This window comes from Lepidochelys olivacea, assembly GCF_965140295.1.
Source record: "Lepidochelys olivacea isolate rLepOli2 genome assembly, chromosome: 1".
Taxonomy (NCBI): Eukaryota; Metazoa; Chordata; order Testudines; family Cheloniidae; genus Lepidochelys; species Lepidochelys olivacea.
The window spans coordinates 354,425,356-354,451,627 of record NC_140411.1 but is presented as its reverse complement, the minus strand read 5'-3'; the positions used below and the strand labels follow the sequence as shown (position 1 = coordinate 354,451,627).

Genomic DNA, 26,272 nt, shown 5'->3' with positions numbered 1-26,272 from the left:
TATCTTGTTTCTTGTCCCCTCCTAGGAAAATGAACATACAGGTTGTACCCAGTACCTGTGGAGGATTATCAGTTTCTTGTACAACATCCAGGAGCCAACTCTGATGATGTCCACAGCACTAGAATGGTCCTGGGGAACTAGACTGTCACATTCCTCTCCCATGGACAGGGAAGGCATAAACTATATTACTTTGCTAGAAAGTCTTATTCTTCTGGATCTCTTGTCCTCAGGGTAGTCAGTTATCAAGCCATCATGTCGTGATACCATTATGTTCTGTGGGAATTCAGGAGTCTGATTCTTGATTTCCTCCCAGAGAAGCAACAGTAAGCAGCAGAGATGTGGGTGACAGACGGATGTACCCTAGCCAGGCACTATCTGATGCCCATGATATGAATGCCTGGACAGTGGCTAGCTGGGTATCTTACTTCCCAATCCCCAAGAAGAGTTATGGTTTGAGACCCGCCTGGACCTCAGAAACCTGAACAGTAATATAAGAACATTCAAGTGAACGATGATCACATTAGTGAACATCATTCCTTCCTTACCTGGGGAGATTTTTATGCAGCTTTGGCTTAAAGGATGCTTATTTTCATGTGACCATCAAACAAACTCACCACACTTATTTGAGATTCTGTGTGGGGATAATACGCTTGCAATTCAAAGTCCTTCCATACATCTTGTGCACAGCCCCATGGGTCATCACAAAATGTCTCATTGTGGTTGCTGGACCCCTCAGACTCAGAGGAATCTTTGTGTACCTGTATCTAGACAATTGGCTCCTTGCGGCCATCTGTCTGGACCAATTTAGTGCATGTGCAGACTGTCCCAATCCACTGAGGTTATTAATCAACTGGGAGAGATCTACCCTCCACCCTGAACAGAGGATTGCTGTCATTGGAGAGGTCCTGGACTGTATCCAAGGAGAAAAGATTCCTCAAAGTATAAGATACCCTGCTGGTACTTGGGGAAGAGCTGGGACAGATGACTCAACTTTAAGAACATAAGAATGGCCTTACTGGATCACACCAGTGGTCCATCTAGCCCAGTATCTTGTCTTCTGCTAGTGGCCAATGCCAGGTGCTTCAGAGGGAGAGAACAGGGCATTTATTGAGTGACTCATCCCCTGTTGTCCAGTCCTAGCATCTGGCAGCCAGAGGCTAGGGACACCCAGAACATGGGGTTGCATCCCTGACCATCTTGGCTAACAACCATTGATGGACCTATCCTCCATGAATTTATCCAGTTCTTTTTTGAACCCAGTTATATTTTTGACCTTCACAACATCCCCTGGCAATGGGTTCCACAGGTTGTCTATGGAACTTTATCTCAGATGTCTGTGTCTGATGGCCTCGTTCACCTGTGTCACCCCCTCATTTCTGAACATGAGCCCTTTTCAGCACTAGGTGGCAGAACACCACTCTCCAAATATACATAGTCTGCAAAGGAGACTTACCATCCCTCCATGAGTGCTGCAGCCATTTTGCTCGTGGGAGAGCATCCTCCAAGGGGCTACCCTTCATTCTCCCCTCCCATACAATCAAATACAAAGATGTCTCCAACCTGGGCTGGGGTGCACTTTGCCATGACCTCAAAGGAGATAAAAAGAAAAGGAGTACTTGTGGCACCTTAGAGACTAACCAATTTATTTCAGCATGAGCTTTCGTGAGCTACAGTTCACTTCATCGGATGCATACCGTGGAAACTGCAGCAGACTTTATATACACACAGAGAATATGAAACAGCAGGACAGTGGGGTGGGAGGAGGTATTGTTTCATATTCTCTGTGTGTATATAAAGTCTGCTGCAGTTTCCACGGTATGCATCCGATGAAGTGAGCTGTAGCTCACGAAAGCTCATGCTCAAATAAATTGGTTAGTCTCTAAGGTGCCACAAGTACTCCTTTTCTTTTTGCGAATAGAGACTAACACGGCTGTTACTCTGAAACCTCTCAAAGGAGATAGTCTCCTTCTAAGCCAGAGGTCCACACTCCATATCAGTGTTGTTAGTGGTTTGGTTTAGATTATTGATTAAAAAGACATCAGATAACTTGGCTCATTCAGTTTATTAATTAAAGACAGACCAGCATAGAGAGGGTCATACATTACCAACTCTGGGGAATATTTCTGCAGTGACCACAGCTTACATTTTCAGTGTGTATCTGTCCCAAAGTATGAACTTAATTTGACTTCTGTTTAGAGTTCCCTTGCTTACAACACCTTGTTCCCCTTTTCTTATCTAGTTTCATACCTATTTTTCAGGATACAAAGATATCTGCCCCAGTCCTCCCTAGCACAGTGTACCCATCACACGAAAACATTCCGATTGTCAGTACGCTGTAAAGTACAAGTAGTAGGGACATGAACTGTTTTGTACTAACACACAATTCATATGTAACATTGTGATGTTCCCCTCTAGTGTTATCTGGACTGGTGATCTGCTAGGCCATTCCAGTCCTTGACTCTGGGAGCCAGCCTTACCCTGCTCTGCTGTGAGAACCCCCACTCCTGGGCTGTTCATGCTCAGCCTCTGGCATGTAAACTGCTCCCAGCTACTTGCAAGCGAATGATGCTAGCCAATATCTCCGGTCCCAGACATAACCCTAGGAACCTCCCTCTTGCAGTGTCCAGTTATGCCAAGTGTCCAGTTATGCATGCCATATGCAAGCTTATATGAGTTCGTCAATTTAACAAAGAAATTGATATGTACCAGGCTTGTTATCCCAAGGGGAGCTTCTGACACACTTCAAACCAAACACACTGCTTCAGGCAGAATAAACAAACAGATTTATTAACTATAAAGATAGATTTTAAGTGATTATAAGTCAAAGCATAACAAGTCAGATTTGGTCAAATGAAATAAAAGCAAAACACATTCTAAGCTGATCTTAACGCTTTCAGTGCCCTTACAAACTTAGATGCTTCTCACCACAGGCTGGCTGGTTTCTCTTCAGCCAGGCTCTCCCCTTTGATAAGCACTTCAGCCTCTTGGTGGTGTCTGTAGGTGTAGGTGGAAGAGAGAGAAGAGCATGGCAAACATCTCTTCCTTTTATCATGTCCTTTCCTCCCTCTTGGCTTTGCCCCCACCCCCTTCAGAGTCAGGTAAGCATTATCTCATCGCAGTTCCAAACTGACCAAAGGAAGGGGGTGACTCCCTTGAGGGCCTGACAGATTCTTTTGTTGCTGCCTAAGCCAGCGTCCATTGTTCATGTGAGGCTGGGCTGGGTTTGTCCCATCCATGCCCTGATGAGGTGTGAACTGCCTCTCTGTTCTTGGAGAGTTTTTGTATGGGCTTGCTTTAAGCCATGAGGATACATTTTCAGCCTCATAACCATATACATGAAATTATAATCTATAATTTTACTATAACATTACTAAAACATCACTATAACAACCATGCTCAGTGTATCATGAGCCTTCCGAAGACACCCAACTTGACCAACTTTGCAATGGATATCACACAATCGTTTTATAAAGAGAAATGTGGGGGTGTAGGTGTTCTCCTGAGGTACAGAGTGTCACAAACCATACATTTTACTTCTCACAGATTCTGCCCATTCAAAGAACAAAGGCTGGAACAATTTAACTCCTAGTAACTTTCCACAATAAAGCTTGACATGAGTACAACGTATTCTAGGAAATGGAGTTTAAACTTATACAACTTAGGATAAATACAAAGTCATCTAGAAATGTATAATAGCTAATAGTGTGCTTGAGCTTGGGGCAGTATGGTGAGTCCTCAAGGCCTTTCATCCATCCCTGTCGTACTGAGTAGTACAAGTGCTGAAGAACATCACAGTAGCCATGACCCATATAAACCATCTGGGAGGAGTGCGGTCCCAGCTCCTGTCTGTAGAAGCATGAAAATTGTGGCTGTGGTGCTTTCAGAATCGGCTTCATCCCACGGTTCTACCCCTGGCGGGGGAGGAAGATGGACATGTTCAGCAGGAGGACTCAGGATCAATGCAAATGGGCCTTAAAGCCAATGGTGGCCAGAGCGCTATTTCTCAAATGGAGCTGCCCAAAGAGAGACTCCTTTGTGTCCATTCAAAACACCAAGTACCATCAATACTGCACCAGGCAGAGGGGGACCAAATCTCGCTCTCAACATGTTTCTGTGGGATTGGAGCCAATCTCTCCTGTATGCCTTCACAGAATATCAGGGTTGGAAGGGACCTCAGGAGGTCATCTAGTCCAAACTCCTGCTCAAAGCAGGACCAATCCCCAACAAAATCATCCCAGCCAGGGCTTTGTCAAGCCTGACCTTAAAAGCTTCTAAGGAAGGAGATTCTACCACCTCCCTAGGTAACGCATTCCAGTGTTTCACCACCCTCCCAGTGAAAAAGGTTTCCTAATATCCAACCTAAATCTCCCCCACTGCAACTTGAGACCATTACTCCTTGTTCTGTCATCTGCTACCACTGAGAACAGTCCAGATCCATCCTCTTTGGAACCCCCTTTCACGTAGTTGAAAGCAGCTATCAGATCCCCCCTCATTCTTCTCTTCCGCAGACTAAACAATCCCAGTTCCCTCAGCCTCTCCTCGTAAGTCATGTGTTCCAGTCCCCTAATCATTTTTGTTGCTCTCCGCTGGACTCTTTCTAATTTTTCCACATCCTTCTTGTAGTGTGGGGCCCAAAACTGGACACAGTACTCCAGAGGAAGCCTCACCAATGCTGAATAGAGGGGAATGATCACGTCCCTCGATCTGCTGGCAATGCCCCTACTTATACATCCCAAAATGCCATTGGCCTTCTTGGGAACAACAGCACACTGTTGACTGAAATCCAGCTTCTCGTCCACTGTAACCCCTAGGTCCTTTTCTGCAGAACTGCTGCCGAGCCATTCGGTCCCTAGTCTGTAGCGGTGCATGGGATTTTTCCGTCCTAAGTGCAGGCCTCTGCACTTGTCCTTGTTGAACCTCATCAGATTTCTTTTGGCCCAGTCCTCTAATTTGTCTAGGTCCCTGTGTATCCTATCCGTACCCTCCAGCATATCTACCTCTCCTCCCAGTTTAGTGTCATCTGCAAACTTGCTGAGGGTGCAATCCATACCATCCTTCAGACCGTTAATGAAGATATGGAACAAAACTAGCCCGAGGACCGACCCTTGGGGCACTCCACTTGATACTGAATGCCAACTAGACATGGAGCCATTGATCACTACCGGTTGAGCCCAACAATCTAGCCAGCTTTCTATCCACCTTATAGTCCATTCATCCAGCCCATACTTCTTTAACTTGCTGGCAAGAATACTGTGGGAGACCATGTCAAAAGCTTTGCTAAAGTCAAGGAACAACACATCCACCGCTTTCCCCTCATCCACAGAGCCAGTTATCTCGTCATAGAAGGCAATCCTTCTCATATCCCTTAGTATATAGGGTTATAAGAAAAATTGACAGACAGTGCTAACATCCTATTGATAATTCCAATGCAACCTTTCCATCATTGGTATTCAGACCTTCAACACCTGTCTGAAGAGCCACCGTAACTGATGCGTCTCTCTCCAGACCTCCTGTCTCAACAGAAAAGGTGAGTTCTGTATCCCAATCCAGAGTCACATTAGAGTCGTCACAGTATGGAAGATAATTTACTAACTAACGTAGCCCATTTCTGCTCCCAGAGAGCCCAGACACTCCTGTTGCAGTCTAGGAAAGGCTCTGTCCTTAAATGTTGTAAGAAAAAATGGCCATGGTTCTCTGTCTGGGCCAATAATAAAGGAGTAACCCTGTTTTAAACTGGAGTCCCTGCAGTCTAGAATACATGTTACATTTAAAGTCTCAGGGTGTAGCCAGAGCCTCTTTAAAGGTCCATTTGGCAGTATATCTGCCTATCACATATACATGAAGAACAGGTCTATTTTCTCTCACCAAGTGTCTCTGGGTTCCTGAAAGCATGACAATTGCATAGAAAATCAGGGAACCCCCTGCATCCTGGGACTTGAACCTCGTTGTAACTAACCTGATAGTCCCCCAGTACGAGCATCTTGCACAAGCCTCACTGGAGCACTTCTTCTTCGAGTGCTTGTTCACATCAGTTCCAATCAGGTGTGCTCATGCCCGATGCACAATCATCAGAAAGTTTTCCCTTAGCAGCATCCATCGAGCAGCCATGGAGCCCCCTGGAGTGGCGCCTTTATGGCACTCAATATATGACCCTGCTGACCTGACCCCCCTTCAGTTCCTTCTTACTGCCTGTAATGGTCGTTGGAACAGCATTCTCTTGCCTCGCAAGTGCTTCCCTTAGCTTGTTCATTAGGTTTAGCTTAGGTTTCAGTTCTTAGTTCAGCATAGTTTAGAGTTATACTTCTGGTTAGGGACTACCCTATCCCTTTCCTTCTCTTGGCTCTGGGGCATGCCTTGGGGCCAAGTGTTTAAACCATGTGGGACCTGCAGTAAGTCCATGCCAATGGGCGACCCCCACGATGCGTGCCTGAAGTGTCTGGGGGAAGAGCACCAAACAGACAGGTGCAAAATCTGCAGGTTCAACCCAGGACGAAAAGAGATTGGGATTTCCATCTGAAACAGCTTTTCATGGAGTCCGCTCTCTGTCCTCAACGCGCCTCGGAGCGTGGGGTCCCGGCACTGAGTGCAGTGCTCCAGCCTCAGCAGACAGTGCTCCAGCCTCGGTGCGCGATATGGCGCAAAGGAAAGAGTCCAGAGACCCTCAACACCGCTCCCTGGCACTGCAGACTAGTTGTCACTGTTTCCACTCGCCAGTACCGCACAAGTGGAAGAAAATGGATAGAGGCCACTCACCGAGGTCGAAGGTGTCTCAGCCTCTGGGTGCATCAACAGTGCATCTCGAGAAGGAGCACTCAGCTCCCAAGGGTCAAGAGTTGGCACCATTGACTTCGGTTCCCCGGGGAGGACTGTTGAGTCTGGCGCCCAGTGACTCCCCGGACAGGCAGTGCCAGATGGAGGACTTGGAGCTCCCCTCCACCCCGGACACTTGTGAAGCTGCTAGGGAGTTCACAGAACTGACAGCACCACAACCCTTGGCGGTCAGGGACAAGCCCCCTCTGTCTCCACGCCCAGAGCCAGCTAGAGGAAAGCCTGCTCTGATGCAGCGTTCTCTTTCTCCTGCATGGTGCTGTTCTCCTCTGCACCGCTCCTGCTCGCCATTGCCCAGGCACCAGCAGCCATCTCGGGACCCCTTATACTTCTCCCCGGTGCCAGCCAGGCAGTCCAAATCTCAGGCACCAGTGGAGCAGCACCCACCTCTGGCACTGGTGGAGTGGCACCAACCTCCTGCACGGCTGGAATGCCACCGACCTCCGGCACAGTTAGAGAGGCAACAATCGCCAATCTCTGGCACCCAGCTTTCAGCACCGATCCCTGGTGCAGGAGCATCGGCACCGATCCCCTGTGCAATACAGGTCAGCACCGCCATGTCCAAGTCTAATCTGGGTCGTTGGACTTGGATGCAGAATCATTCTACTCCCGCCACAGTGGGCGCTGTTCCCACAGACATAGGAGTGAGGCACCTGTAGCTTGGCCTCTGCGCTGTCAGCCTCAGCCGCAATGGCCCTTTTGGACCTCCTGGGCTTATCACCAGGCCTAGGGTTCATTCTCCAGGGGCTCTCGTTCGGTCATCTTCAAAACCAGGCCACCCCAACCGCCTAGGGATTGCCCAGCCCCTAAGGGATCGGAGACAGCTACTTCCCATGAGTAGGCAGCCTAGGTCATCACAGAGGTTGCCGGGGCGACAACACCAATGGCAGACCATTGCCGCAATGAGGGTCAGTCCACGGGGCCCAGATATCGAATAGGAGGAGGCCAGAGAGCTTGAGGGACAAGAGGACCCCGTGCCACCCCTAGCCTCATCATCCTTGTCCCATGACGAGGCAGTGGCAGGGGCCTCGGCTTCTGGATCTCCACCTATAGTCCAGGGCAAACCAGGACCTCCGGCACAGGATCGCCCACAACATGAGATTGCAGGCGGAGTCAGACCTGAGGACCCTATGGTCGATATCCTAACTTTGGAGGGCCCGTCCAGAGTCACTCTGCCCCTGATTAAAACTATACAGAGCAATGTGAAAACGCTCTGGCAGACCCCAGCGTCCATCCCCCCACTGCAAGGGGCGTTGAATGCAAGTACTTTGTCCCGTGCAAGGGATATGAGTATTTGTTTTCTTATCTACAGCCGTGTTCCCTGGTTGTTGCCACAGTTAATGAGAAAGAAAGAGAGGGGCAGCAGGGGCCAACTCTGAAGTCAAGGGAGTCAAAATGGTTAGATCTATTCGGTAGGAAGGTCTGTTCAACTGGGGGCCTGCAACTGAAGACAGCTAATCAACAAGCTATCCTTAGAAGATATAACTTCAATTCGTGGGCCTCGATGTCTACCTCCAGAAGTGCAGCAAACCCTGAAGGACCTACCATTTGAGGATGCAGGGTTATTCTCAGACCAGACTGATTCGAAGCTGCACAACTTAAGACTCTTGGGCAATGATGAAGTTGCGGGGGATGCATACCCCAGTGAAAACATTTCAAGCCCCAGCCCTAACAGCAATGGTTCTACCTTCCTCGCCCTAGACAAGACTTTTACAGACGGCGGCCTAGAAATTCTAGGCACAAACCACCCCACTCCCAGTCAGGACAAGGCAGGGGCCCAACCAAGCCATTGTCAGGCTCAAAGCAGGCCTTTTGAAGGGGCGCCCAAGGATGGTGTACCCAACATGACACCAGAACCTCCCCCTTACTTTTTTAATCACTTATCCCATGTCTGCCATGCATGGTCCCAAATAACATCGGACCGCTGGGTTCTTTGCATGGTAGAGGTGGGATATTCTCTTCAGTTCTACTCCTTCCCTCCCTCCCACCCCCCTTCCCTGTCGCTCTTCAGGGACCCTTCTCTTGAGCAACTCCTTATCCAGGAGGTGCAATCATTCCTAGATGTAGGAGAAGTGGAGGAGATTCTTCAGGAGCAAAGGGGCAAAGGATTCTACTCCGATTATTTCCTTATCCCTAAGGCAAAGGGGAGGTCTCAGACGCATTTTAGACCTGCGTGGACTCAAGAAGTTCATGGTAAAGTTGAAATTCCGCATGGTCTCCCTGAGCACAATTATTCCTTCCCTGAATTCGGGCGACTGGTATGCTGCCCTTGATGTGAAAGACGCGTACTTCCACATAACCATTCAACCTCAGCACAGATGGTTTCTGCAGTTTGTGGTCAGCCACAAACTTCACCAGTTCATGGTCCTCCCGTTTGGCCTATCGACTGCGAACTGGGTACTCACCAAGTGCATGTTGGTAGTAGTAGCCTTTCTCCGCAGGAGGCAGGTACAGGTACATCACAACCTAGACGCCTGGCTGCCGTGGGGCCGTTCCACGGAGCAGGTGGAGTCTCATGTCCAACTAGTCAAATCCACAGTTCAGAGACTAGGACTCCTTCTCAAAGTGAATAAGTCAACCCTATCACCGACCCAGAGAATATAATTCATCAGGGCCGTGCTGGACTCAGTACAAGCGAAAGCGTACCTACCAGAGACATGATTTCAAGCCATAGCGGGCATCATTCAGAGCCTCATGCAGTACCCCACCACTATGGCTCAGGGTTGCCTGGCCCTCTTCAGCCACAGTGGTCAGGCATGCCAGACTCAGGCTCAGGCCACTCCAAGCATGGCTCACTTCTGTATATTGCCCATGGTGAGACAGGCTGGACTCAGTACTTATGTTGCCACAACAGGTATTCCAGTCCCTCCGGTGGTGGCTCAACCCCGTACAGGGTGTGAGGGAGTTCCTTTCAGCAGCCCACAGACCACCTTGACCCTAATAACGGATGCTTTATCGCTGGGTTGGGGGGCACACCTGGGGGACCGCCAGATGCAGGGGTATGGTCACAAGATAAACTCTCTCGTCACGTCAATATCGGAGAATTCAGAGTGGTACGATTGGCTTGCCAAGCGTTCCTGTCCGTACTACAAGGCCAGTGTGTGGCAGTGATGACAGACAACACCACTGCCATGTTTTACATCAACAAGCAGAGGGGAGCGCGTTCCTCTTCCCTTTGTCAAGAAACCCTTCAACTTCGGGAGTTCTGCATAGCCCACTCCATTCACATGGTGTCTGAGCTGAAGGCACTAACTTTTGATCTACCTTACATGGTCTTTCACAAGGCTTCCACAAGGACAAGGTGCAACTCAGGCCTCACCTGGCTTTTCTTCCCCAGGTGGTGTCTCATTTTCATATCACCCAAGATATCTTCCTGCCCGAGTTTTACCCCAAGCCTCACATCAGTGCCTGAGAACAGCGGCTTCATTCACTGGACATCCGGAGGGCCTTGGCATTCTACATCGAGCGTACTAAGCTGTTCAGAAAATCGAACCAACCAAGGCCCCGGTTCCACCTATTACGGCTCACTCCACAAGAGCTCAAGCCTCTTCAGCAGCATTTCTGCCCCAAGTGCTGGTATAGGAGATCTGCAGAGCAGCTATTTGGTCATGGGTGCATACGTTCACCTCTCTCTGGGTTATCACCCATCATGTCAGAGATGATGCAGCCTTCAGCAGAGCGGTGCGCCAGTCAGTGGTTCCTTGACTCCAACCCCTCTTCCAGGGTAGAGCTTGAGAGTCACCTGACTGGAGCTGACGTGAACAAGCACTCGAAGAAGAAAAAATGTCTAGTTGGCAGCCGGTGTCAAGTGGAGTGCCCAGGGGTTGGTCCTGGGGCCGGTTTTGTTCAATATCTTCATAAATGATCTGGAGGATGGTGTGGATTGCACTCTCAGCAAATTTGCGGATGATACTAAACTGGGAGGAGTGGTAGATATGCTGGAGGGCAGGGATAGGATACAGAGGGACCTAGACAAATTAGAGGATTGGGCCAAAAGAAATCTGATGAGGTTCAATAAGGATAAGTGCAGGGTCCTGCACTTAGGACGGAAGAACCCAATGCACAGCTACAGACTAGGCAGCAGTTCTGCGGAAAAGGACCTAGGGGTGACAGTGGACGAGAAGCTGGATATGAGTCAGCAGTGTGCCCTTGTTGCCAAGAAGGCCAATGGCATTTTGGGCTGTATAAGTAGGGGCATAGCGAGCAGATCGAGGGACGTGATCGTCCCCCTCTATTCGACATTGGTGAGGCCTCATCTGGAGTACTGTGTCCAGTTTTGGGCCCCACACTACAAGAAGGATGTGGATAAATTGGAGAGAGTCCAGCGAAGGGCAACAGAAATGATTAGGGGTCTGGAACACATGAGTTATGAGGAGAGGCTGAGGGAACTGGGATTGTTTAGTCTGCGGAAGAGAAGAATGAGGGGGGATTTGATAGCTGCTTTCAACTACCTGAGAGGTAGTTCCAGAGAGGATGGTTCTAGACTATTCTCAGTGGTGGAAGAGGACAGGACAAGGAGTAATGGTCTCAAGTTGCAGTGGGGGAGATTTAGGTTGGATATTAGGAAAAACTTTTTCACTAGGAGGGTAGTGAAACACTGGAATGCGTTGCCTAGGGAGGTGGTGGAATCTCCTTCCTTAGAAGTTTTTAAGGTCAGGCTTGACAAAGCCTTGGCTGGGATGATTTAATTGGGTATGGGTCCTGCTTTGAGCAGGGGGTTGGACTAGAAGACCTCCTGAGGTCCCTTCCAACTCTGATATTCTATGATTGTATGATATGGTTACTCACCTTCTTGTAACTGTTGTTCTTCAAGATGTGTTGTTCACATCCATTCCAATACCCACCTTCCTTCCCTTCTGTTGGAGTAGCCAGGAAGAAGGAATTGAAGGGGTGTCGGGTTGGCAGGGTCATATATTGAGTGCCATAAAGGTGCCACTACAGGGGGCTCCACGACCGACCCGACAGGTGCTGCTAAGGGAAATCTTTCCAATGATTGTGTATGCGGCACACGCATACCTGATTGGAATGAACGTGAACAACGCATCTCAAAGAACAACCGTTACGAGAAGGTAAGTGTCCATTTTTTTTTTAAAAGATGGTCTTCCTCATCGCAGTCATCTCTGCTGGGGTTAGTGCGCTCAGTGCAGTAAGGGCTCCCCTGCCTGACGCTGTGGTCTGGGACAACGCTTCCTCACTTAATGCCTAAGGTGGTGTCCAACTTCCACCTTTCTCAATATATTTCCTACTCTGTGTGTTCTTCTCAAGTCTCTATTAACATCCAGGGGAAGCACATCTTCATATCCTAGATGTGAAATTATGTTCTGTTTTTAACTAGAGGAGACCAAGACGTTTAGAAAAAATGACAGGTAAATGCTGGGGGGACCCACTTATTTCCTAATAAAGGGTTTCACAACTTATTAAAAAATTGTATAGAGCACTGTTCTGTCTGAGCTAGGACACCAGTTCTTCCCTCTGCACTCCATTAGAGGCACTCCTCTGCAGCACTGGTGGCATGCCTAGATGTATTTTGCTGGTGGACACATGCAAAGCAGCAAGCTGGAGTTCAGTGCATACTTTCACCCAGCACTATTCTCTGGCCTTGGTTCTGATGCCTGTTTTGGAGAAAGTGGTGCTGCAGTGCATATTCCATTAAAGAACTGCTCGCCTACCTTCTATCCAGGGGTTAGTTACCAGTAATTGTTGTTCTTTGATAGTCACCTCTGTGCATTCATACTTGCCCCCCACCAACTGCTCTACCTTGGAGTTCTGTATACAGTCAGGACATGAGTTTATTCAGGGAGTGCCCCTGATATAGAATATGGTGCCACTGTTATGCACACTTGATCCCCCAACAAACACAGCTTTTGAAGGCACTTCCACAGTGCTACACCAGGGGCACAGTATCCCTCAAGCATGAATGCAGAGGTGATGATTGAAGCATAGCAAATACTGGTAAGTAAGCTGTCTTCATTGCATGATGTTGCTACAAGGCAGAGTTAAGGTTGTTTGAGTGTTTGTTTCTGTCCAGCTCTGCCATGCCATTGCCTGTCTGTGACAAGCATGAATAAAGTGAGGTTTCCTCTGTGAACCCATGGAATTTAATGACTGCTGATTTGTATTGTCTGTCCCAAGTGACCTGTGGTTTGCCCCTCCTCTCAGAGGAAACTGCAGTGTCCTTTAGCGAAGATTCCTAAGAGGAACAGAGGCTATGTCTACACAGCCACTTTCAGCGCTAAACTTTAGTCATTCAGGGGTGTGAAAAAACATCCTCCTGTGTGACAAAAGTTTAGGAACTGAAAAGTGCCAATATAGACAGTACTTTATTGCTGGGAACTATGATCCGAGCGATAAAGCTACCAGTCCTCATTCGGGGTGGTTAGTTTGTTATCGCTGGGAGAGAGCTCTCCCCCGGCGAGAAAGCATGACTACACTGTCCACGTCACAGTGCTGCCGCGGCCATGCTGTAACGTGGGAAGTGTAAACATACCCAGAGATGCGGCCCCCTTGACCATTCCAGATGTGTAGGAGAGGGAATAAGTCCAGTGCAGAGCACAACTCAGTTTGCAGGGCCTGAGGAAACAAGAGAGCAAAAACAGCTAGTATAAATTATGAGGAGATTGAAAAATCTCTTCTAAGGAAATCCCTCTCTGATACCAAAGCCACCGCTGCTGGCAGGGAACAGGGAGAGAAAGGCTTGGCTGGGGGTGGCCTCAGTGGGTAGGTCTACACAGCAATTAGACACCTGCAGGTGGCCCCTGCCAGCTGACTTGTACTCGTGGGGCTCGGGCTGTGGGGCTGTTTAATTGCAGTGTAGTCGTTCCGGCTTAGGCTGAAGCTCAAGCTCTGGGACCCTCCAACCTCACAGGGTCCTAGAGCTCAGGCTCCCACCCAAGCCCAGACGTCTACACTGTAGTTAAACAGCCTCTTAGCCTGAGCCTGCGAGCTCCAGTCAGCTGGCAGAAGCCAGCTGCGGGTTTTTAATTGCAGTGTAGACCTACCCAATAGGAGCTGCCAGAAACCATCACAGCAACAAGTGTGGGGCAATTGGAGCAGCCCTGAAGGCATGGATGGAAAAGATTCCTTAATATAGCCAATGACTGGCATAATTGAGGAAGCTCACGCTGCCACAGGCCTGGCTGCCATGGGTCTGGGATGGGGGGAAACTCACCCTGCCACAGGCCTGGCTGCCATGGGGGCAGGGCCTGTCCTCATTTCTTTCTGCAGACTAGAGTTTTCTGGTTTGATATTTGCGACCATTCAGTGAAAGGCTGCTGTGCTGGTTCTGCTAATAGGAAGTGAGATCCATCATTTGCAGGTGGTCTCTTAGTGCGTTACGCTTTGGCAGGACATTACTGTACCAGGGATAAATCCTGGGCTATTTTTATCCCAGGCCTGTGTCAGCATATCTCCCATGGGGAGAGCAGCAGAGGCTGAGGGATCTTCTCGTTCCTGTTACAGACTGGACTGCGCACAGGTGAATAGCTTTAGATAAGCTATTACCAGCAGGACAGTGGGGTGGGAATAGGTATTGTTTCATATTCTCTGTGTATATATAAAGCCTGCTGCAGTTTCCACGATATGCATCTGAGGAAGTGAGCTGTAGCTCACGAAAGCTTATGCTCTAATAAATTGGTTAGTCTCTAAGGTGCCACAAGTCCTCCTTTTCTTTTTGCGAATACAGACTAACACGGCTGCTACTCTGAAACAGGTGAAACTGTGATGATTAATGTACGTTGCAAATGGGCAGCAAACTGCAGTGGCAGCATGACCACTAGATCCTTGCTGAATGGGAGCCACGTTTTGGGGACAGGAAATAGGCAGAACTGGGATTCAAGGAAAGGTGTGTCTCCAGCCAGTCCCCTAGGATCTGTGCCCTGCCCCTGTGGTGGGGAGAGGAACCTCATGCACAGGGGCAGCATCAGCATCAAACAGCATGCTTCCCTTGCAGGAGAACATCCTCGCAGACACAGTGCAACCCTGAGCTGCAGCGCCCTGTGTTGTTCCAGCCCTGGGCTCTATGCCCCTCCTCACGTCAGGAACGGGGTGCATTGGCTGAGCTGGGTGTTCATGGGGAAGGGGTGGAATAGCAGAGTGGGCAGCAGCAGGGAACCGAGCTGGAGTAAAAGGTGGCTGAGGGTCCTGGAGCTGTGCGTTGGCAAAGCTCGAGAAGTGCTTGAGGTTTGAATAGTAGAGGATACCGCAGGTTGGATGTCCCTTTCTCTAGCAAAGCTGTGTGTGGAGTGGCTCGCACAATTCCTGCCACCACTGAATCTGGCTTAAATCCCAGAGCTGCTGGCCACTTCCTGTTGTATAGCTACGTTTGAGTGGATCTTTCTGTTCTTTGCCCTGAATTTTAAAATGGCTCCTTCATAGGGTTGCATGGGTACAACCTCACTTTTGGATTGTCCTTAGGCCTGGATGCATGGACCACCGTATTGTGTGAAAGCAGTTAGACTTTAGGGGGCATGGCCTCAGGCACGGATCTGAGCCTTCTGTTCCTTGGCATTATATACAGACCTCCTTGCCCAAATGTCCTGTGTTTCATTGATTGGAAGTGCAAGCGACGGCTCCTTTTTGGGGCTTGGGAGCCAATAATTCACAGTGATCCTATACCACAGTAGGAGGGAAAAGAATGTGCAGTCCCCAATGGGAGGGAAAAAGGTGGTTAGATTGGAAGGAAAGGATTAGGAGTTTCACAGAGAAGATCAAGCACCCTGTTCCAAATCTCATGAAATAAGCCAGCTGTCCTGCGATAGGAATCCTTTCTTAAAGTCACTGCAGACATTATTAATCTCACTGCAGTAATAGAGACATCAAAGGCTGCTCAAAGGGCATGTCTCACTGGATTTGGTTCTCTTTGCACTATGGCTGTAAAATCTGTCATTTTAGATTCCAGAAAATAGGCCATGGTGCAATTTTATAAAATGCTAGCCTTTTGCATTGCGTAGAACATACAGGAATATCAAGGGCATGAGAAATATGAAGGATTAGCTGTTGGAATGCCTTTACAGTCCCTGCCAAAGGACTACTTGAATCTACAGATGCTGAGGAACTCTCCCTCCTGCTATGCCTACCCCAGGCCCTTTCTCGTAAGAACTGGTTGGGTGAGATCCATCTGAAAGCAATACACCAGGTTTGCAGTCACATTCCATGGAATTGGTTTGTATTCTTCCAGTTTTCTTTTCTCAAGGAAGTGTTGCATGGTAACACTAAGTGCCATCATCCTCTCCCTGCATTGCCAGGACTAGGTTGAGCCCTGTACTGTTGGAATCTATCCTTACATATCTCCATAAAACACTGTGAATTGAGTACCGGGACAGTACCTCCTCTCAGCAGCTTCCCTGATCTTCACCAAGCATCCAGGAATGTTGTCTGCTCATCTTTGTCAGCAAGTTCTCTTGGGTGACAGACTCATGCAAGTTCAATATGTGAAGGTCTGAGCCAGTCTTTTGAAGACCCCTTCTCTTGTGGAGGAAGCTAGAGCTTAGCGCAAGTTTATGAATTTCTTTCTTGGAGCCTACTGAGAGACTTCCTAGAGTCAGTGCTGCAGAGCACGTTTGATTTGCCTGCTCTGAAAGTATTTTCTGGAAATGTAGAAAGTTACCAAGCCAGTTATTACCCACCTGAAATTAAGTCCTTTCCTGCCTCTGAATTTCAGGCTTATGGCCTCTAGCCTAGTAGCCGTCTCCTCTGTCAGTTTAAAAATGTGACCTCGCCATGCTTAGCTAAAATGTCTCTATACAGCAAGTTGGGCCAAGCTTAGGAGAATTGTGTGTGTTCCTTCGCCTGTCTGTTAATCCTTGCTATTGTGGCCTGTCCCTCAGAAAGTGCTCTGACCGTTTCCTTTTTTCCACCCAGCACTGGTATTTGGAAGAGAATTTCCACCCTCGTCTCTGAAACGGTGTCTTTGCTGAGAAAGGAAAAATGGCAGAGATTCTTACAGGCAATACGGAATCACCAAGTGGAAAAGAGACAGAGGGAATAATGCATATGAAATCCAATAGCCCTGTAAGCTGTTCTGTGGCAGGACAAGAAAACCTTCTAACGGACAACCTGATTTGCAGATATTTCCATCAACATGAGTGGAAGGAGTCAGTGGTGAATCAGATTTTCCTCCTGTTTTGTGAAGAAGTGAGCAGGGTTGAGGAGCCCATTCAGATGCCTTTGTGCTCTGTTAGCCCTGAGGTCTCCTTTTTGCTTCTCCCTTATTCCTTCTGCTGCCTTCTGTGCTTCCAAAAGTGAAGCAAGAGATGGCTCATTTAACTGTGGTGGCTTTAGCTTGGGCAGACACTGATGTTCAGATTTCTTTTGCAAATAAGTTACTTTGGATATCACCAGTGTCCCTAGATTCATCTTGGAAGAAGCAGCTCACTCTGCACCGAAATCTAAGGTCCCTTCTCCTAGTGAGTTGGATCTTGGCACCTTAATGGATGAAAATTTGGACAGCTCAGCAGAACTCTGTCAGGTTTCACTGGCATCTTTAAACCACGGTGTCCAAAGCATGGCTCTGTGTCCCTTGAGGGTGACTGTATTGAGGAAAAAATTTGAAAGTGTTCTCCCTAGTACCTTTCTGTAGCGACCAGGGCATGGGTGGGTCAGGCCTCTGGGTTAGAGAGTCAGGAGCTAGGAACCAGAGCTGGGGACAGAGCCAGAGTCAGGAGTCAAGCCAGGGGTTGAAGCTGTAGTCATCATCAGGAGTAGGGCATTGTAGCAGAGACATAGAGTGAGGCAGGAAAGCAGGAATCAGGAACAGACGGGGCCAGAGGTAAGGAGAGCAGGAACCCAGATGTCAGGCATGTAGGGAGGGTCCGAAGTAGCAGTCAGCCTGGGATTCACCTTGCTGGTCAGACAACTTTCTGTGCCTCTTTCTGGTTTAAGTAGTGCATTTCAGCCAATTGGTGGGGATGGACGGCTCCCCCAGTCAGGAGCTTTGTGCACAGGGCCCTTTGTGAGATAAACTAAGGAGGAGTGGTAGATACGCTGGAGGGTAGGGATAGGAAACAGAGGGACCTAGACAAATTAGAGGATTGGGCCAAAAGAAATCTGATGAGGTTCAACACAAGTGCAGAGTCCTGCACTTAGGACCGAAGAATCCCATGCACCGCTACAGACTAGGGACCGAGTGGCTAGGCAGCAGTTCTGCAGAAAAACACCTAGGGATTACAGTGGACGAGAAGCTGGATGAGTCAACAGTGTGCCCTTGTTGCCAAGAAGGCTAATGTCATTTTGGGCTGTATAAGTAGGAGCATTGCCAGCAGATGGAGGGACGTGGTCATTCCCCTCTGTTCAGCACTGGTGAAGCCTCATCTGGAGTACTGTGTCCAGTTTTGGGCTCCACACTACAAGAAGGATGTGGAAAAATTGGAAAGCGTCCAGTGGAGGGCAACAAAAATGATTAGGGGGCTGGAGCACATGACTTATGAGGAGAGGCTGAGGGAACTGGGATTATTTAGTCTGCAGAAAGGGAACTGGGAACTGGGATTATTTAGTCTGCAGAAGAGAAGAATGAGGCGGGATTTGATAGCTGCTTTCAACTACCTGAAAGGGGGTTCCAAAGAGGATGGATCTAGATTGTTCTCAGTGGTAGCAGATGACAGAACAAGGAGTAATGGTCTCAAGTTGCAGTGGGGGAGGTTTAGGTTAGGCTTTATCCCCAGCTCTCATGTGCTTTGTCTAGGCTTTGTGATTGAATTCAGTCTTTGATGTAACAGGGCATGAGCCATTAATTGCTTTGAAAATTAGGACCAAAGCCTTAAACCGGCCTCAGAAGCTGACCGGGAGTCAGTTGAGGGACTTGAGCACAGGCCGGAAGTGCTCATGGTGGTCTAGGCCATGGAGGAGGCAGGCAGCTGCCTTCTGTGCCAGCGGGAGCCTCTACATTATCTTCACATTTAATTTCAGTTACAGGGAAATCCAGCCAGCGGGTGAAAATGCATGTTGTACTGTGGCCAGGCCCTAATTCAGGAGGGAGGGAAGAAGCTGCAGGTGGAAGAAGGCATTTTTAGTCACTGGTCATCCAAGCTTAGTGAGGAGTCAAACAGGACTCTGAGGCTTTGTACCACTTTGATGAAGGGGGCTGTGCAACTTCAATGAAAGATGGAGACCGTGGCTTGGCCAGCTCTTTAAAGCATTTCCTTTTCTGATCAGCATTACTTTGGTCTTGCCTGGGTTCAGCTTGAGACAGGTGCTCTCTATCCGAGAGCTTATCTCATATAGGGAGGCAAGGCTGGAGGTTTCTGTGGGGGGTCAGGTTTCAGAAGAGAACTAGATTGGTGCGGGACCAGAGGTGTAGAAATACAGATATGGGACTGGTGAGTAGGGACCAACAGCAGAGCCTCAGCATGTGAAGTGGGCTGCTCAGCACACATCATAAAGTTCTGTTTCTAACACCTCTGCCTGTTTGCGACATCCCTTATTGCTAATTAAACACCTGTCACTCATTCTTCAAAGAAGCTGCCTTTGCCTATTTAAACTCCTTGCCTATCTTCCCCTAGTACTTAGAGGTTTTCTGTATCTGTGGACTCTGGTGTTCCTGTGAAGGAACTGAGGGAATCGGGGCTGCACCTTTCTTGGGCACTTAATGTTCATTGCCACAAGACAGCATTTGTGCAGTATCCCTAGTCACACATTCTCAGAAAGTTCCAGCATCTTGTGTAGCGGGGGCCCCTTTTCTAGGAGCGTATATGCAATGGCAGCCGCCCAGAAAGAACGATAGTCACTGGTAAGCAGCCCTTGAGTGTGTACCCAACAGTCTGTCCATGCATCATTTTCTTGGGATTTGAACGTAATTCTGACTCAGCTCATGGGTTTCATCCTTTACACTTGTCACAGGCTTTGCTTTTTTATCACCTACCTCTGCAGATAGCATTGCTGGTGGCAACAGCATGTGCCTGAACTGTGAGAGTGATTCAGCATCTCGTGGTTCGTGTGCCCATTACAAGTGATTACAGGGATAAAATTGTTATGACCTAAATTCTTGCTCAGAGTGCTGTCAAACTTTCATCTGCAGCAAACAATTATCCTGCCAGTGTTGGTTCTGAAGCGACATAGGCCAGACTATATAACGGGTTTTTTAGATGAGGGAAATGCAGATCTAATATACTTGGACTTCAATAAAGTATTTAACCAGGTACCACCCAGGAAATTATTAGTTAAATTAGAGAAGATGGGGATCAGTACAAGAATTGTACAGTGGATAAGGGACTGGCTAAAGGGAGATGGCAAGGCATTGTATTAAAAGATGAACTGTCGGACTGGAGAAAGGTTACTAGTGGAGTTCCTCTAGTCGGTCTTGGGACCAATCTTATTCAATATTTTTATTAATGACCTTAACACAAACAGTAGGAGTGTGCTGATATTTGCTGATGATACAAAGTTGGGAGGCACCATCAATACAGAGGAGTATCAGAATGGTGCAGGGGGATCTGGGTGACTTTGAAGACTGGACTGACAGAAATGGGATGAAATTCAGTAGTGCAAAATGCAAGGCCGTGCACTTACGGTCTAATAAGAATTTCTACTACAAGTTGCAAAAAGAAAAGGAGTACGTGTGGCACCTTAGAGACCAACCAATTTATTTGAGCATAAGCTTTCGTGAGCTACAGCTCACTTCATCGGATACATAAAGTGGAAAGTACAGTGAGGAGATTTATATACACACAGACCATGAAAAAATGGGTGTTTATCATACACATTGTAAGGAGAGTGATCACTTAAGATGAGCTGTTACCAGCAGGAGAGTGGTGGGGGGAGAGAAAACCTTTTGAAGTGATAATCAAGGTGGGCCATTTCCAGCACATTTCCAGGAGTTAACAAGAATGTCTGAGGAACGGTGGGGAGAGGAAGGAATAAACAAGGGGAAATAGTTTTACTTTGTATAATGACTCAACCACTCCCAGTCTCTATTCAAGCCTAAGTTAATTGTATCCAATTTGCAAATTAATTCCAATTCAGCAGTCTCTCATTGGAGTCTGTTTTCGAAGTTTTTTTGTTGAAGAATAGTCACTTTTAGATCAGAAATCGAGTGACCAGAGAGATTGAAGTGTTCTCCGACTGGTTTATGAATGTTATAGTTCTTGACGTCTGATTTGGGTCCATTTATTCTACTACGTAGAGACTGTCCAGTTTGACCAATGTACATGGCAGAGGGGCATTGCTGGCACATGATGGCATATATCACATTGGTAGATGTGCAGGTGAACGAGCCTCTGATAATGTGGTTGATGTGATTAGGCCCTGTGATGGTGTCCCCTGAATAGATATGTGGACACAGTTGGCAACGGGCTTTGTTGCAAGGATAGGTTCCTGAGTTAGTGGTTCTGGTGTGTGGTGCTGGTGAGTATTTGCTTCAGGTTGGGGGGCTGTCTGTAAGCAAGGACTGGCCTGTCTCCCAAGATTTGTGAGAGTGATGGGTCGTCCTTCAGGATAGGTTGTAGATCCTTGATAATGCATTGGAGAGGTTTTAGTTGGGGGCTAAAGGTGACGGCTAGTGGCTTTCTGTTATTTTCTTTTTTGGGCCTGTCTTGTAGTAGGTGACTTCTGGGTACTCTTCTGGCTCTGTCAATCTGTTTCTTCACTTCAGCAGGTGGGTATTGTAGTTGTAAGAATGCTTGATAGAGATCTTGTAGGTGTTTGTCTCTGTCTGAGGGGTTGGAGCAAATGCGGGTGTATCGCAGAGCTTGGCTGTAGACGATGGATCGTGTGGTGTGGTCAGGGTGAAGGCTGGAGGCATGTAGGTAGGAATAGTGGTCAGTAGGTTTCCGGTATAGGGTGGTGTTTATGTGACCATCGCTTGTTAGCACCGTAGTGTCCAGGAAGTGGATCTTTTGTGTGGACTGGTCCAGGCTGAGGTTGATGGTGGGATGGAAATTGTTGAAATCATGGTGGAATTCCTCAAGGGCTTCTTTTCCATGGGTCCAGATGATGAAGATGTCATCAATAGAGCGCAAGTAGAGTAGGGGCATTAGGGGACACTCTTCAGCTGGAAGTGACGGAAGAGGAGAAAAACCTGGGTGTGGGGGTCGATCAGTGGATGACTCTGAGCCACCAATGTGATGCAGCTGTGAAAAAGGCAAATATGATCCTAGCGTGTATCAGGTGAGGCATTTCCAGGAGAGAGAGAGAGAAGTATTAACGCCACTTTACAAGACACTGGTAAAACCTTGTTTGGAATACTGTGTACAATCCTGGGCACCCATGTTCAAGAAAGATTAATTTAAACTGGACCAGGTGCAGAGAAGAGCTGCTAGGATGATCAGGGGAATAGAGGGCCTGTCTTAGGAGAGGAGAGTGGAGGAGGTTGGCTTGTTTAGCCTGGCAAACAGAAAACGGGGGGTGGGAGGTATCTGATGGGTCTCAATAAACACATTCGGGGTAAACAGCAGGGCGGGTGGTGAGCTATTGAAACTGAAAGGCAGTGTTGGCACAACCATAGGCACTGACTTTTCTTTTTCCCTGGGAGTGCTTCACCCCGGCTCTCCCTCAGGGCCCGCCCCTACTCTGCTCCCTCTCCGAGGCCCTGCTCTCGCTGCGCCTCTTCCCGCCCCCGCTCCTCCCCTCCCCGAACAAACTCAGGCTGGAACAAACCCCAAACAAACCTGGCCATGAACAAACTCAGGCTGGAAATTAGAAGCAGGTTTCTAACCACTGGAGGGGCAAGGTTCTGGGGCAGCCTCCCGGTATTTTAGTGGGGGATCGGTCCTGCTCTGAGCAGGGGGTGGGACTAGATGGCCTCCTGAGGGCCCTTCCAACCCTGATCTTCCATGGTTCGATGGTTCTATGATTCTATGAGTTGTGGGGGGCAAACAACTTAATTAGTTTTAAGAGAGCAGGACGAATGTAAGAGTATGAATTTATGACCGGACTGTTGGTGATAGTAGGAGTCAAGGCTCAATAGCTTGGGGCTCACTTTCAGCTTATCAGAACAGGCTCTAGGCACCAGCAAAGCAAGCACGTGCTTGGGGTGGCACAATTCCAGGGGCGGCGTTCTGGCCACCCTTTTTTTTTTTTGGCTTTGGCAGTTGCGCTCTCGGAGCTTGGGGTGGCAAATTTTTTGCTTGGGGTGGCAAAAAACCTAGAGCCAGCCCTGAGCTTATACCTTACATTCCTAACAATCTCATGCTTCAGGGCTGAGGGGTCAGGACTCATGAAGGGATTCTCTGGCCAATGCATCCTGGTGGTTTTTGTGTCCTTCCTCTGAAGCATCAGGGGTGGCCCCGTCTGGAGATGGGACACTGGACTGAGTGGTCTAGTACTCTCAGGTGGCACTGAGCATTCTCTCTCTGTTGCGTGGCTGGCTGGCTCTTGCCCACGTACTCAGAGTCTCACTGATCATCATATGTGTGGTTGGGAAGGAATTGTCCTCCAGGTCAGACTGGCAGTGACCTTGGAGCTTTTTCCCCTTCCTCTGCAGCATGTGGGTGTGGGTCGCTGCCAGGTTATCTGCGTATATGTCTCTTAGTCATTTCCCTGCCATTGCAGTGGCCTTGGGCACTGGTGCCCTGAGATGCCTCCTCTTCTCTCCGTGTGGCACAGCATAGTCTAGTCTCCTGAGGGCTGTGATGCTTTGGTCTGATTCTGGCTGTAGGGGTTAGTGTGCAGAAGCTGGGTGGGGTTGGTGGCTTGTGATGTACAGGTCAGACCGGATGATCTGTCAGTCCCTCTGGCCTTACGCTTTCTGACTCTGAGAAAAGGGTGCTGTAAATTACTCCCATGTGCAGGATTAAGCCCTTTTGCAAATCATCCTGGTGGGTTGTTGCATGTGGAGATAAGTCTAATGAGCAAGAGATTTTTGGCCCAAAGGCTATTTAAAAAGATGATATTTTATGTTCAGACTTGTTACAGCCAGAAAGGGTTGCAGGTACCAGATGTTAGGACTCACTATGCTAGGGCAGTACCAGCTCTGGCAGCTTGTCTTTGTAATGCTTTAATAGTCTGAATGTGTAAGAAGGCTCTACATAGAGTTCAATTCATATTTTTCCACTACTGTCTTGATTGGATGCTCATTTCTGAAGACAAGTCCTTCACTCGCTGTCTACTTAATCACATATTAGCCCTCCTGAGGATTGCTAGTGGTGTCTTGTTTCCCAGAAGTGAGGATGAGTAGCAGCAATTCCTTGAAGGAGAAAAAAGGATCCTAACTAGTAACTAGAATTGTCTACATGTGTTTCCTGTTCAGATCTATGTTCAGCCTCCCTTTTTCCCTTGCTCCTTTTGAGTATTATGAGAATCTTTGCCATACTACAAGCTGGTTAATGGGCAGGGCTTTATTTAATCTTGGTTTAGAGTGCTGTGGCCATTGTCTGGAGCAGGCTGCCCCCAACAGCTGCCTGCTTTGAAATGGTTCCACGGCCTGCACAGCTTGGAACAAGTATAACACAGGTCTATGACTTTGCCAAGGCAAGACCTGCAGAGAGTTCAGTTACTGGTAAATAACCGAGAGTAAATGTTTTCCTAACAAGCTCCAGACATGAGAATTTTTCAGCAGCAACTACAAGCCCCAGATTTAATCCCCAGCTCGTAGTGGAAGCATCACCACTCAACCTCCTCCGAGCTCTGAGTTCTCTGCCACCTTCTGAGTGTAGGAGTCATTCCAGGAAGAATGTGGATTGCTGTTGGCACCAGGATGCCGTGTCAGGGGTGCTGGCTGCGTACGCTGCTTTTGGGCCAAGCCAGGAGGAGTGCTGGCTGTGGCAGTCCGCCACAGTGAATGGCTGTTGCTAGCCCATGTGGTATGGCAGTTCCCTCTGTGCTAGCAGGCCTGGTCTTTCTTGGGGAATAGTGCAGCTCAGAATCATTCACTTCTCCTCCCTTCCTCTCTTTTCAGGTGGCCATCATTGCAGGAAATTTTGAACTGGCTGAAATCATCAAAACCCACAAAGAGTCTGACGTTGGTGAGTTTGGCCTTTGACCCTATTTTCCCCTTTTATTTCACTTTAGGTCCTGCGATATTTCAGTGGTTCTCATTTCCCAGCGCTGCCTAGGAAGACCAGTGAGCTACTGTAACGGGGGTCTGGCACCCCTGTGGGTTTTTGGGTGCTGGGGCTTGCATGGGTGGTTGCCGTGTGGGGGTTTGTGCTGTCCATGGGGATAGGGCAGGAGTTGCCTGTGTCTCAGTCTGTGGGGCAGCCTGAAACGGCGGTCACTGATTGCAGTTAGCGTGTTGGGTGGAATGTTTACTGTTTCGGTTGCCGTACCAAAGAGTATAAACAAATTATCAGGCATTCAGCAGGTTGGACTGTCTCTCCAAAACTCCATTTTTCAATTCCACGTCCTCTCTTGTGTGCTTGGGGCAGTTAGTCCCCATGGGTAATCTCTCATGCTAAAGCCCTTCAGCTGGACTCCATGCAGGGGAGAGGAACACTGCCCACCTCAGGCCACCATTGCTGGGCTGCTGGTGCTGCAGCAGGCTCCTTTCTAGTCGCACTCACCCAGGGCTGTTGCCTCACTTATGCAGGGAACGTGCCAAGTCCTGGATCCACTGGGGCATCCCCATTCCTTGCAACATCTCTGTCGCCCTACACAGAGAACCCCCGCAGAGCTGAGCTCAATACTATGCATAAAGCCAGGCCCCATGCTGAACTTCCTCCAATTCTGTTCCTGAGAAATCCTCCCCCCTGAGAAACTGTTGGCACCGGAGTCCTTTAGAGCGATGAAGGAACTGACAGGATTTACTCCTGGGAGAGGGTTAACTCCACACAGTGGGTCAAATGCCTGCTCTGAGCAGAGGGTGCAGAGGTGTCAAAGCAAGTGGTGGACTTCCTGGAGTGTGGACCTTGAAGTAGATGTTCAAGCAAATATTGGGCTACCGCCATACCCCTGAGACATGGCTGTCTCTTGGGAATCTTGGGCCTCACTCGCCCTCCTTTGACTTCCCTAAAACCTTCACAGCAGCTGTCACTTCTGACCTTTCCTCTCTGTTCATTTTATTCATATGCTCACTGGAGAGCGATGGTCTAATACTGGTAAAATGAGCTCCCCTCATTTGTGAAAAGGAGTGTTAATGCTGCCAAAGGGCCTTGGGGAAATCTGAAGTCTCCTTATAAGTATATCAAGCATAAGTACTGGCAAGAAAGCAAGCACATTAATGAATGACAAATGAGATTGCATTCATGATTATTATAAAATGGCTGAGCTACTGAACTCCTTTATTAAATCTCTTTCTGTTGAGAAAAGAGGTAGGAAATCATCTGATCAATTAAGAAGAAAATGCTGACTTTGTCTGAACTGTATAGCTGCTGATACGAAGTAGGTCAGATAATACTTGGGATACTGAACATACACAAACCAGCAGGTCCAGATGGCATGCACCTGCAAGTCAAGGGAATTAGCTAATGAACTTTCCAAACACTAGAAATTATTTTTAAATGTCCATTGAGAACTGGGAAGATACCAAAGGATTAGAAAAAAACCAAGAAGGTGTTGATCATGAAGAAAGGAGGAGAGC

The 26,272-nt window shown here is 48.3% G+C and overlaps 1 protein-coding gene across 2 annotated transcripts in view; it reads left to right on the top strand.

Moving 5' to 3' along the window:
- SHANK3 (SH3 and multiple ankyrin repeat domains 3) overlaps positions 1 to 26,272 on the top strand; it is a gene marked incomplete at its 5' end in the record, with an annotated part of 664,505 nt that overhangs the window by 173,938 nt on the left and 464,295 nt on the right. For both annotated transcript variants that reach the window (XM_084611263.1, XM_084611264.1), the window contains one exon: positions 24,653 to 24,719. In XM_084611263.1, the coding sequence (XP_084467389.1) occupies positions 24,653 to 24,719 (67 nt within the window). The remainder of the gene's footprint in view (positions 1 to 24,652; positions 24,720 to 26,272) is intronic.